Source organism: Mercurialis annua, linkage group LG4 (genome assembly GCF_937616625.2).
Source record: "Mercurialis annua linkage group LG4, ddMerAnnu1.2, whole genome shotgun sequence".
Classification (NCBI taxonomy): Eukaryota; Viridiplantae; Streptophyta; class Magnoliopsida; order Malpighiales; family Euphorbiaceae; genus Mercurialis; species Mercurialis annua.
The window spans coordinates 33,265,008-33,279,920 of NC_065573.1; the positions used below are offsets into that span (position 1 = coordinate 33,265,008).

Below are 14,913 nucleotides of genomic sequence, written 5' to 3' on the forward strand. Positions count from 1 at the left end.
ATCAAATACATTTTAAAAAAAACTTAATTCAAACACCATAATAATTCAAAATGAAAAGATTTATTTATTAAAACAAAATACCACGGAGATAAGTAATAATTTGGACAGACATCATATAATTTTCCGATTAAGATTGAAAATCACCGTCTCCCCCCTCTAAAAGATCAAGATCTAGGGAATTTTTTTTTAAAGAGAACGGAGCGCAAATTTTAGAGAGAAAAAGGGTAAAAATTGGAAAGGTTAGAATTTTTTTTTAATGTTTTAAACGGTAGGTTTAAATTGCAAAAAAAATTAAAATTTATTTTGCAAATATTCCTAGATAAAATTATCAATAATCCTATCGCCGTTATTGTTAAAAATGAATGGTGTATAACCCCTTAATTTTGGCGAGTTTATATTTTAATTTGAATACTTTTATTTTTATCAATAAGTTTTATATGGCATCACGTCACCCATCCATCAACACTATAAATCCATCGTATTTTCGACCTTAACTTCTAATTTGTCATTGCTGTTTTTAATTCGCTCAGCTATCTATCTTTAACAGAGTGAATATTACTTGCAAGGTATTATAATCATAAGTTATAGCATTTGTTTGTTCTCTTCGACCTATGAATATTAGCTTAATGGGTTAGCTAGAATATAATATTGTTTATCTAATTATGAATTTGTTCCTTTTTTATATTGTGAAAAATATATGTTTCTATTGCAATGTTAATTGTGATATGATTGGATCTTCAATGAGAACACACGATAATACATTGAGTCCAACTAGAGCCAAGCATTGGACAAGACATTAACTAGTTCAATTTCAAACCATATGACAATTAAAATGTTGACCTTTTATTTCCGCCATTGCTAAGTCTTTCCCGTCTTAAAGATATGCATTTCCAAAACTAATAAATTACAAGTTAGTTTTTCTATCTCAATTAAATTGATAATTTAATCTATATATTTTATTTTAAATTTTTAAAATATTATCTTTATATCTTTATATTTTTATATTTCGAATATTAAATATAAATAAAATTAAAAATTTATAACTAAAGATAAACAAATTAATGTAATAAATATAATATAAATAAAAATCATCGTCAATTAGATCCAAAATACATATAATACATACAAATTAATCAGTCGTGTTTGATGAAACATGCTGCACTCGATATGTTTAGATTTGCATGTGTTGGCTTTACAATAGCGAAAAGCTATAGACCAATGCAGAGGATGAAGTACTATGCAAGAAACATATTATAGCAAAAATTTGAATGCGAAATTTTCATGAGTAATATGAATAACTTATAAAAATATATATTAAGCATTTATATTAGTTATAAAGTAGAATGAATATTTATTAAAAAAATATAATGAATATAATAAAAATTATATTTAACAGCTTCACTTTATTATTTTAAAAAATATTGGCGTAACTATCGCTTGCATTAATTTACACTATTAGCAACAAACATATTAAATAAAGAGATAATTAATTTGTGTTTTCTCAGTAAACATATTATATAAATTTATCGTTTGAATTGATTGATTAATATGCGAGAAAAGGTGCAACTTCACGCTGAATATTATAGTCCGAAAGTAAATTGATAATGAACTTTGCGACATGAGTAACTAACAAAAAAAATTGAGCTCTTTTTATTGTAGCGTGTTCTCTTATCTCCAAATAGCCGTTTTATTGATGTGATGTGATTAATAATAGTTTTAAAATTAAAAAATAGCTCAGTGTTTCGATTTGCAATAAATTGAAAATTGATGACTAATTTTACTAAATTTAAAGATTCATAGTTTATTTGCAAATCATGTTAGAATTCGTAATTAAATTGGCATGTAACTCTTAAAATAAAATAACGATAACCATTTTTATGAAATTAGGATATAAAAATCGGTTAAGAAACTAAGTACACATTACATAAAAATTCAAATAAATTCCTAAAAAGGTGGAATTTAATTGAACTAAAAAACTTCTTCTACTATGAACAGGAGATTTTAGTTTGCTACTGAGAAGGGCTAGGCAGGCAGGTGGAAGAAGAAGGAGAAAATCCCTGCGGCCTTTCGAGGCTCAAACTCAAGGCACGAGCCTTACTTGTGTACAATTTCTTAACATTAGATTTCTGGTCATTTACCAATCTAACTAAACTCCTCTTCGCATTTGTCCTAAACGGACAGTTCGAAGCCATGAACCCATCCACCAAGTGCAGATACGCCTCCAAGTCATGACAGCATGCCGCGTCAGCGTTCGGCTTTAGATACGGCGACATCTTGGTGTCCACTCGTAGCTCAACCCCCACGTGCGAGTACGCTAATGGCATGTCCTCGTGTAGATCTTCTACGACGGGAAGACATGGGACTTTAGTGACCACGTCTTGGTTGTTCACTATTCTTAAAACGTTTACGTTTTTTGTCTTAATTTCGTTGGCGAAACTTTTGTTTCCCACTTTGGGCCCACCGAATGAGAAAACTGCAATATGTGGCATGTCTGAGGAGATTGTGCTTAGCTCATCTCCTACTAATACTGCCAGCGCAGCACCCAAGCTGTGACCTGTGACGGTTATGCTTAGTGGCTCATCTTTGTACATTTCTGTTAATCTTTTTATTTCATCAACTACTGATTCTGACAGACTTGGCACTAGAGCTCCTTTAGTTTTGTACAAGCTCAAAAACCCGCATTCCACCTTGGATTGTCCTCCTTGGGTCGGGTCATGGCTTCCGGGCATGTCCACTAAATGGGCTCTCATATTCTCAGCCCATTCAAGACACGTGGAAGTCCCACGTAATGCTATCACTATGTCTCTCCTCCCCATTCGCTGGATCTCTCTCTTATCGTCACAAACAGCAACGTACCCGACCCAGCTAGACCGTTGGGTCATCCACCCGAGATCAGGCGCCATTTCATCGACCCACTTAGGTAATCCAACTGATGACGTGGCGTATAAGCTCTTGGTCACCTTATAAGACCTGTCGGGCAACGCCACGTGTTGGGGTGACGGCGCTTCTAGAGTTGACATGGCGGGATTAGAATGGAAAGAATGGTAAGCGGCTTGAACAAACTCCCCGTACCGAACAACCTCTCGCCGGAGATTCTCATCGAGAGGATCAAGGAGTCCTTCCCAATTATTACAGCCGTGAAGCTCCGTCCACTGGGAGCCGAGGTGGTTCCTCGGAGAATACTGCTGTGTCATAGATAACAGTCTTTTAAGACGGTTCAAATGTCTAGGTGACATTTCTTCCGCCGCTTTCATTTCCGGCCAAACTCTAGGCAAGCTTAATCCTTCAAGAATAGATTTACCCTTGCCGGCTAATGAAAATAATGACCCATCATTCTTATCACTGCTATCAACATTATGAACTTCTTGTTGTTTCGCCGGCGGGTTCAAATATTCCGGCGATTGTTTTTGTAGAAGCTTCTCAAGATTAGAAAGGTGTTGCTTGGTTAATTGAGTTGAAGTAATAGACTTTAAAGATTGTTGTTGAGCAGTTGCAAGTGAAAAAGAAACGCTACGTGGATTTGTTAATAATGGGTTTAATCGAGACTGTTGGCATCTAAAACCGCCAATTTTCGCCGGAAAACGGTGGAGTTTCTGGGCCGGAATTGCACAGATCTGCATTTGATTATTTTATGATTTGATTATCAAGAGACAGAAAAAAAAGTTTTAGAGAGAGATGTCAAAATGTTAAATATCTGCCTGTTGAAATCAAGTGAGAAAGAACAAATGAAACAAGCAGTATATATAGGTGAAATATTCCTAAAATGTCCTTGTATAAAGGTAAAAATGAAATCAATTAATAAGTTAGTCGAAGGTCAGAAATGGAAAATGGTACAGGTCCGTGTATGATAGCCGCGTGTATGTTTAACAACAGAAATCGCGTTTTTTAGATTTTTATACTTATTTTTTGTTAAATAAACTAATTTATAAAAAAACTTCATAAAAGTCTGCCAAAATGAGATATGTTGGGTTTTGTCATGCAAGAAAATGACGGTTTTAACCTTTCAATTTATTTTTCCTCCTATGTGATTGGCTTAAATAGATTGATCGAGTAAAAAATGACCTTCAATTTTTTTGACATTTGACATTTTGTGTACTAAGTGGACGGAAAATTTATATTTAAATTAAGCACTTGTCTTTGTTTTTGACAAACCAAAGTCGGATTACTTCCACAATTAATAATAACAATTTCTATAATGAGTATTTTAAGATATAAAAATTGCTTAATTAAATAAATATTGTTTTTAATTAGAATAATGTTTACAACGAGTTGTAGCTCAAATAGTATAAACGCTGGACAATAAACTGTTAAAATTGTAGGTTCAACTCCTCCCTCAAGCGCTTTCCCTCTCCAATTATAAAGAAAATTGGATTAATTTTAGTATGTTAGTATTTTTTATTGAATTAACTTTAGTCAATTAATTAGATTGAGTATGGTTATGATAATATCGACAATCTGCATATTAAAAATATGGCTTAATTACTTAAAAACCACTCACCTTAAACTTTTTTTTCGTTTATATCCTGACCTAGGAAAAAATTCATTTATACCCTGACGTATGTATTTATATTTCATCTCTACCCCGAGGCACTAAATTAACCTCTTCTTATTTAAAAAAAAGTTTTAAATAGTTATTCATTTTAACCTAAGCTAATTAGAGTTTAATTAGAAATAAATTTCTCTATAAACGAAGGACTATTTTAAACTTTTTTCTAAATGAAAAGAGTTAATTTAGTGCCTCGGGGTAGAGGTGAAACATAAACACATACGTCAGGGTATAAATGAATTTTTTCCTATTTCAGGATATAAACGAAAAAAAAGTTCAAGGTGGGTGGTTTTTAAATAATTAAGCCTAAAAATATTTAGTTGTATTTTATGACTTATTTTAAATTATAATTTAATAAAAATGCATTAGAATGATGAATGAACTAACCATTTAATAAGAACATTATAAATTTTAATCAGAGATTAAAAAATTGGATCAGAGTGGTCGGGTGAACTGAAAACTGGCTAGCTATTTTGTTTGATTGATCCTAAAACTGACAATCGGCAGAACTGAGTTGGATATAGGTTTGAATTGGTTGATTTAGATTGAATTGGCATTCAAATCAGTGATTGACATGGTTGAACCGAAGGTTAACCAGTAATTCAATACATTATATTTTAACTCATTTCTAAAGTTTATTTTTAGGTGTAATTTACTTAATTGGTTGATCTAGCGTTTGAATCAATCAAACCGGGTGAATCAAGAACCGATGCCTTACTGATTTAGGTATCAGTTCAACTAATTTTAACTAAAAAATAATTTTCTTTTAATATCAAATAAACCTATAAATAATCAAACAAAATCAACAAATTCAATTCAATTTAATATTTCAAAAATATCAATTTTCGACCGGTTCAGTTTTCAACATAAAAAATTAATTATATTTTAAATAAAATTGAACGAAATCAATTGGTTCAAATTTTATTTTGTTCGCTTTTTTATACAAAAAGGAAATTTCAGTTTTATTCAATTCGATTTGAACTAAATGAAATTATAGCCGTCTAGAGCGTTTTCTGTCTTTTTTGCTGTCACCAACAATCAATTTTTTTTGTGGTTATTAGCGGTCGTTAAATTTCGGAGAAGTTTATTTTATCATAAGACGAATCTTATTGTGTTATTCTGGCTAACCACTTATGTATTTAAATTTTAATATTTATTTAGATGATTATATATACATGTGTGTGTATAAACATCATACTCATGAGTGTTGTATCAATAACTTCCCATTTATTTGAAAAAGACCGGTCCTTAAATGGAATCTATATTGTTAGGTTTAGCGTTAGATATGGTAAAAGGCTGCATGGTAAGACAAATTGCATAAAAAGATGTTGAACATTGAACTTATATTTTTCAACCAACAAGAAAACTATATGGAGTCAAACAATTTTAATATTTTCTTTAAATTTATTAATATCTAATAAACAGAAAATCAATGTTCCCTTTTATGGTCTTCATGCAAACGATCGTTTTAGCCAGCTTTCTGAAACAATTCCATTCAAAAGGTTAACTCTTTTTTGCGTAATAGATTTTGCATTAGGGAATTTGACTTTCAATTCTGAGAATTTGGTGTTGTTCTTTGATATATTCCTCATAGATATCTTGCCAAACAATTAATGTGAATATCTCAGAAATTTCCCGTTTATATTTATATACATTTTCAGCTATATTGCTTTGCTTTTGAAAGAGGTAAAAAAGAGTATTAATATTAATATTCACATTCATATTGGACCGTACCGATTTACTTTTTAAAAACAAATTATAGATAACCATCATTTAGAAAGCACAAAATTTAAAATAGTCAATACTTTTGTATTCAAAATTTTCATAAAAGCGAGTCATCTTAATTATTTTTCAATGATCCATACTGTACATGTAGGGGTTTGCAGAAATCGAACCAAACCGAACAGAACTGAAAATGGCCGGTTCAGTTTAAATTTTATGATATTTTTATATATTTCGGTTCGGTTTTAAGTTTTAAAAAACTGAAAAACTGATATTCAATCATTTATTAATTTTCTCAAAAGAATTACTATTTTTTTTTCATTTTTTAATGCTATTGTGTATATGACATTGCAATTTGACTTTAATTGGATTTTTAAATTTAACATTTTTTATTTTTTTTATTTTGATTTTTAGTAAAAATTTAAAAAGAAGTATTATTTTCCTATTTTGACAAAACCAAACCGAACCAAACCAATTAATTTATCAAAGTTCGGTGTGGTTTTCAAATTCTAAAAAAACCGATCGGTTCATTACCGTAACAAATTGAAAAACCGAATGCACACTCCTGATTACATGAGTATATATGCTATACCGGTAATATAATTTGATTTTTTTTTTGCTATTACATATGTTAAATACTGTAATTTCTTTTACATAGATTCAGACCATGACAGAAAGTGAAATTAGAACTCATATGCAAAAACCAATAAATTTGTGCAAAGTATTATTAGCTTCTATTCATAAATTACTTGCATTGTTCGTAATATTCAAGTGGGATTTTCCGATAATCTTCCTTAAGTGCAATTGAGCCTAAATCGATTGCCAATTGCTTAATGAATGTGGACAATTCTTTCATCCTTAAAACTTTTTGGTCTGTCTCTTTCAAGATGACGAATGAATTTAAACCATTTTGATAGTTCAATTCTGCATTTTCAAATACGAGTTCAAGATCGGTCCGACGGCTAAATCATGTGACGTTCTACTATCATCTAAATTAAACAACTCACTCAAAAAGTATAATATGTTAAGTGAAATTTTAATAATTATTTTTCATTATCTCTAATATGTTTGTGGAGCATATGTGAACGAAGTTTTTTTTTGAATATGTCTAATCTCATTAAATGGGATCCGAAACAGTTATATTTATAAGAAAATCGAGAAATTTGAAAATTAAACCCGATGACCTGACATGAAACAGACTGATACGCTAACACGCCTTATCTGATTCACAGTATATTTACGAAAATAAAAATTAAATTAATAAATGCTTCGTCAATTAAGCGCAATGCGTCAATTATGTAAACGAAGGTTAAGAGTTTGATTCTTGACAATTTTATTTAATTAATAAATATAAAATAAAATGAATATATATTTATTCACGCTTCAATTGTCGATAGATATTCACGCCAGCGGGGATATTAGAGATAATAAATATATCACTACAACTTGCATTAAAATTCGATGCATGTTCTTCTTTCATTCTCTGTGTTTTATGAGACAATTCTTTGTTCAATTTATCATTCCTTAAGCAGTTTAAAAGAGGCCTTCCTATTCAAATGCATATTGAATTAATTATTATTTGCTTGATCATTTTTCAACTAATCTAGCCTAATTCATGGGTTATCTTATACATGTCGAAAAAATCCACTTTAAGAAATATTTTTAATATATATTATTAGTGGAAGATTATCTTCCAAAGTGTTATTAGTTAATCAGACTATGCTTTACAAGTGACATGAGATAAATGTGTTTTAAACTTGATCATCAAACCATTTGTATTCTTTAATGCATAATAATAATAATTTTATTATTATTATAGATTTAAAAGTAAAAGGAGGAGGACATATAAAATTACAGTAATAATCTCAATTAAAATTTACTTAATAAGATTTTTTTTTGAGAAGATACTTAATAAGATTTTTAATAGTTTATATCTTCATATAATAATAAGATTATAATTTTAAGTATTGTTATCATCAGTTATTAATGAGATATTAATGAAAGTTAAATATTACATTTATGATAAATTATTAAAAAATTAAAATAATTATAAAAGTACCAATTCAAATTATAAATAATTTTAAATTACAATCAATAATATGTTATATATACTATAATAATTTAAACACTTAAGTATAAATAATAAAAAAATCTAAAACTATTAATATATATATATATAGACACACACATCATTTTATTTTATTTTTGAAAAAGCAAAATACGAGCGATGAATAATGGTATATTAAAATATGTGAGCGACAATAAATACATAGGTTTTGTCAATAATATTTACAAAAATAATATTAATAATTAAATTATTTATTTATTTTTTTATATATATATATATATTATAATATAATTAATTGATGCGATGAAAATATCTATGTGGGAATTTTCTGCTAGATAGTAGTATCGAATAAAGGATCAATTCACCCCCTCAATTTGGCACGAAATATCAAAAAAGTCATTTTGGACGTTTTTGGATCAAACAAACCCGCAACTTGCGTTTTTCGGTCAAAAAACCCCTCCCCCACTCTCAGCTAAGCAAGTGTGTTACACTCTCCGAAAAAAATGGAAAAAGTTTAAAAAAATCCTCAATATTTTATTTATCTCTTAAATTAATACTTAATAATTTTAATTTTCAATTACAACTTTTAATATTTAAAAGTTCAATAACTAATTTATTTCTTAATCAAAAATAAAGATTTTTTTTGTATTTTTTCCCTTCTTCTTCTTCTTCTCTCCCCTTTCTTCTTCTTCTTTCCTTCTTCTTCTTTCTTTTTATTCCGACCACCACTATCCGCCGCCGTCGCCTCCGTGCCCCACTACCTCCGTCCCCCACCAACTCAGTCCCGACCATCTCCTCAGGCGAGGAGCTGTTGCTCCTCGCCTGAGGAGCATCAGATCTGCTCGTAAGAGAAGATCTGCGTTTATGCGAGGAGCAGAGCTCCTCGCTGCTCCTCGCCTGAGACGAGCGTTCGTCTCAGGCGAGGAGCAGAGCTCCTCAAAAACGAGGAGCAGCATCCTCCAACGAGGAGCTGCTGCTCCTCGTTTTAGAGCAGCAGATCTGCTCCGGAGGAGCAGATCTGTTGCTTCTCAGGCGAGGAGCAGCGACTCCTCGCCCGAGGAGCGGTTTTTGATGGAAGGGGTTGGTTTGCGACGGAGGGGGACGGGCTGTGACGGAGTGGGTCGGGTGGTTTCCGGCGGTTTTTTCCGGTGGTTTAGATTTAGGTGGTTAAATAAAATAATTAGACTAATTAGGTTTAATTAGGAATTTAATTGTGTTTAATTAAGGTTATAATTGTGATTAATTAGAATTAATTAGCTTAATTAGCAATCTCACTCTCTTTTTAGGGTGTTTTTGTGTCAGAGGGGCTGATTTGAGCGAAAAACGCAAGTTGCGGGTCTGTTTGACCCAAAAACGTCCAAAATGACTCATTTGATATTTCGTGCCAAATTGAGGGGGTGAATTGATCCTTTATTCTAGTAGTATCATTTAATATCATAGTTTTGTCTACTATTTTTCTTCTTTGCATGAACGCCGCAAAAGCTTGAAAATGGGGCCGTCGTCAATTAGTAATAATATACTAATCTCAGTCTGCCTATTAGTGATATTTTGTCATTCTTAGTGGCCAATCTATTTTGATTGTGACTTATTGAATCTTTTAGTTTCTTTTTAATAAAAACAGACTATAATAAAAAGTGAAATTATTATACATAAAATAAAAATTTAATACTCCATCCGTCTTAATCTTAAAGCAATAGTCCACTTTTCTTATTTTTTTGTCCCAAAACAATAGTTCACTTTCCCTGTAACTCACAATTTATAGTGTTTATTTTCCATTTTTTTTTATTTAAAGTGTATCATTTATTGCTATTTGTCTATAGTCATAACATTTAATAAGGGTATTAATAGGAAAAATGAAGATAAATTTGTGAAAAATTAGAGCATTAATTGTATTTCTTAAACTGTGTGAAAAGAGGAAAGTGAACTATTGTTTTGGTTCGACAAAAAAAACTATTGTTTTGGGACGGAGGGAGTAGATGATATAGTTTTTTTTTACAACCATTCCAATCAAAACAAACTAAATAAATGTATGGATCATAAAATTTAAATAAAAAAATTCTAATTATTGAAATTTTAACAGCTAATGTTAAGAGCATTTTAATTACATGTGTTATTTTTTTTTATTTTTTTAGTACAAATAGCACAAATTTTAAATTTGACTCCAATGCAAAGTATCATATTAATTGACAAATTCTAATATTATAACTGATGTTTACTTTATATGCAAGAGACAAAAAATTATTTATTAATAATTTTTTTATTCTCATTAATATTAATTATGTATTTTTATTAACTATTTCGATAAAAAAACAATTTTTAAATCTAAACATAATTTAATAAAATATGAAAATACATTATTAAATTAATATTACATTAATACTATTTATTTAATATGATATTAACTATTTATTTGAATTATTATTTTTATAGTAATAATTTAGTTTTTAATGATTACAACTTTTTTTTATAAATTTCAATACTATTTATTTTTTTATAATTTGATTTATATTTAATAGTTATAATTTTTTTATAAATAAAAGTTAATAAAATTTGTTAATTTAAACTAAACTCTTTTGGTTCAAAAATACTAAATAAGATTGTTACTAATGACACTTTTATAATTAATTTAAATGCGTATACGAATTTGGTATACGCTAATTTGCGGTCAAAATTGATATTAAATGTGGCATATACAAAATCTAGCGTAGCATATAGCATCGCAATAACACTGTAGATTTTATATTGAATGTTAAATTTTAGCATTGTGCGGTTTTTTTCAGTACTAGGTCCATGAAATTTTCTAAACGAGTTTCAACTATGAGACGTTACTTTTGAACCTTCTATATTCAGACTAATTCCCATTCAAGTAGTGTAGGTTTTTTGTGGGAGACAAACTCTAACCTCAAATTCAAATAACTGCATACATAAATTCGATTTGAATTCACAATCCTATTTAAATTAAGAGAACGCCTTATCAATTCACATGCGTTTTTGGGTTGATTTAACATAACAATAGGCATATTATGTTTAATCCATTCGTCTATTGGATTATATACAAAGCTATCCATAAAGATTTAAGTATACTACACATCCATAAAAATTAAATATACTACACATGGTCATTCCAATAGTAATGTAGTCCACTATTGGAAGCTTCCCATTTAAATAATACGATGTATAATATTTTTCGCATGAAAATTTTATTTAGTTTATAATATTTTTTATATTAGAGTTTTAAAACATTAATTACTATTTTTTCAAATTTATCCCCAGCAATAAATAATTTAGTAAGTCTAAAAGGAATAATCAAACATAAAACTAGTGGTAATTAATATGGACAATTTAGTAAAAATATATATAAATCCAGACATATTTATTACTTTCTTAATTTATGTTAAATTGATAAATGCGATAAATATTATGAATGGAAGGAAGTAGAAAATAATTATATATATAGTAAACATAGTAAATATTCAAATTTAATCCAAAAAATTAATCTAATTAATGTTAGCTTGTGCTGAGAACGGTTCCAACATCTTGTTTTTCAAAAATATACTATGAGAACAAACAATATTGGGAATCTTTCTCATACTTTTTAGGCCAAATGTTGTGAAAAGGCCAAACCTTTCACAAAAATTTCACAAAAGTTCCGACCTTTCAATTTTGTCGATTTTGGCCAAAAATTGATTATTTGGTTTCACAAAAATCCTGACCTTTCAATATTTGGCATGCCACATAGGCGTCACATAGGCTCCACATAGGCAAATTGAAATCAAATTGAGAATTGGTCACAATTGAAACTAAATATTTTTTTTGGGCCAAAATCGACAAAATTGAAAGTCAGGACTTTTGTGAAACTTTTATGAAAGATTTGGTCTTTTTACAACATTTGACCTACTTTTTAATGCCTCTCCACTAAGATGAGACATGATATTGATAACAAAAAAGAAGATAAAATTAAGTGAGTGAAGGTTATGCCTTTTCAGTCCACTTTATATTCCACTAGCTGTACATACTGAAAAGCACAACATGGCAAATATATGCCACAATATTCCATATTCTATAGTTTTGGAAGAATAAAACGTGTATCAGCGTGAAACGTGATTTTAATGTTACACTATACAATTTCATTACTCAATTTTATATTTTCTTTCATTCATGTGTCAACAATGTCATTGTCACTTTTTACAATCATAAAGTTGAGAAAGGAGAGTGAGGGAGGAATATCATTTCCATTAGGAGAGGGAGGGATGCTGGGTGGACGGCAGCCCCCCCTCTCCCGTCCAGAGGCTTTTTAAGGGAGAGTTTATGATAAATATGTACATCAATCCGTTTGATTCGATTTGATTGTAGAAATATTTAATCAATTCAAAAGAAAATAAAATAAAATTTAACTAAAGAGTATTGTTTGATTCGTTTTAATTAAGATACAAAAAAAAATTCTTAAAAAAGTGTAAAAATAAAAAAAGTCAAATTTAAAATCAAATCTGAAATACAAATCGGAGGTGAGGTATGCGAAAAAATAAATTAATGTCATGAAAATTTACTAACTTTACATATTTTTTCATTTTAATCACGCAGTTTAAATTTTCTCATTTTCATGCACGAACTACCACTTTTTCTCAAATTCATGCACGGTGCTGAGATGTCACGACTCCATTGGTGTAATTCACTGAGGTGGAGGTCATTTTACACCAATAAATGAGTGCAACTTCAACACCGTGCATGAGTTTGAGAAAAAGTGTTAGTTCGTGCATGAAAATGAGAAAATTTAAACTGCGTGATTAAAACGAGAAAACATGTAAAGTTCGTGATTTTTTTGACATTAACCCAAATATAAAATTAGAGAGTTTACTAATTGCTGCGATACAATTATCATAGACCTATTTTTTGCAATAAAAATATAAATTATGGCATAATCTAACCCAAAAATGAAGAGTTTTGGGGTTAGTTGTTCAAGGAAGTACAAATTAAGTTAAAATGACCCCGTGTTACAAGTTAAGGGGGTATGCTAACCCTTTGTTCCTTAATATTTTATAACTTTAGTCTTTATTTCAATAAAACATCTCCATTATGTAATTTTTCCGGTATGAATTTTAGCGTTTTCTTAAACGAAATTTTCATGGTTTGATGATTTATGTGGTTTGTTTTTTAGATCTCGAGAATTTCCAATGATCGTTCAAGTTTCATAGTCAGTTTCATTTCATGTAGATCTAAGATTTTGAAGGGTTTTTCTATCTAACTTCTGAGCAAAGATGATTGAAAATGCTATTTCACCGGATTAAGCGGATCGAGCTTGTGGCCGGTTAATCAGAGATGAAGGCAAAATCGAAGTACCTGTTCCAACAGAATTTTTGCTTCTTGTTCAGTCAATCTGTATCGAATCTATGTTTAGATTTATTTCTTTGATTTTTTTATTATTTGTATCTTAAATTATTTGTTAGTGTTTTTTTTAGTTCAATAATCGATCATATATTAACTATATTATAGGACTTTCCTTCTGTATTAATCTCTATCAATGGATTCTATTTGTGAAAAAAAATAATCAGTTGAATAATTAACATGTCCCTGTCCTCGCCCCAGTGATAATAGCACAGAAAGTTAGATGGTAGGGTTTCCTATTCGAAATTAATTATAGTTTGCTACAAAGTGTGTCACCTAAATTATGATGAACTATAGATCTATTGATCCGAATTGTCGCATCTTTCAACTACTTTATAATATTATTTAAAAATATTATAATCCATGTAGAACGTGTTTATTTGATTTGAATTCTCTATATAAAAAAACAAATATCACTGAGATTTGAACTATAACACGCAATGCCACATTAATTATTAATCATCAGTCTTATTAAGAGTTAATTTCAGTTGCTATGTGTATAATATATAATATGATACACATGTGATCATATATGTTATGTTAAAATATGTTTAAATCGTTTACTTTATAATGGAAGCACAAGAATTGTGACACAAACTATATATGCGTATACTACGTGTGTTTGACTTAAAAAACAGTATTTTTTTTATTTATCTGAAGAAATGTATAATAATTTATACTGAAAAGAGAGAAAAATATCAAAATTGGGTCTAAATATGGGGGCCAAAATATTGAAATTTTTGTACTCGTGTTAGTAGCTCTTGATTAAAAGAGTCACACCACCGACCGTATAGCTCAGAAAAAAATTGGAGAGTTTGAAATTCCTAAGAATCCGCTTTGTCTTCTTGGGCAGTAGACAAAAATAGAATTATAGTATATATTTGCCAAATGTGTAAGGAATTTAATTATAAGAAAAAGTCACTATTATTCTATATTTTATGATTTTTTTCCTTTTAGCAAAATTTGATTTTTTAACCTTTCGACTAATTCGGACCAAAATTGATAAAATATGTTTAACGATAAATTTTTTGTTAGATTTTCTTTTTAAAAATTATTCCATATTCAGAACTCAAACTCAAAACCTCTATTAAATTAGAGTATTTCCCACTTCATCCTAACCTCACTTATCAAATTTGAATTTCATTAATATAAAATAATAATTATTATTATAATCTCACCTAATAATTTCATCTCT

The 14,913-nt window shown here is 29.4% G+C and overlaps 1 protein-coding gene across 1 annotated transcript; it reads right to left on the reverse strand.

Annotated features, from left to right (window-relative positions):
* Positions 1–1,860: 1,860 nt before the first annotated feature.
* On the reverse strand, positions 1,861–3,698 carry LOC126676548 (phospholipase A1-Ibeta2, chloroplastic). The gene has a single exon (XM_050370769.1). It carries the CDS (start codon positions 3,618–3,620, stop codon positions 2,010–2,012), a length of 1,611 nt encoding a protein of 536 aa, XP_050226726.1. The 5' UTR covers positions 3,621–3,698; the 3' UTR covers positions 1,861–2,009.
* Between the last annotated feature and the right edge of the window lie 11,215 nt (positions 3,699–14,913).

Coding starts and splice junctions, on each gene's coding strand:
- LOC126676548 (XM_050370769.1), bottom strand. CDS start 3,620: ATGCAGATCTGTGCAATTCCGGCCCAGAAACTCCACCGTTTTCCGGCG.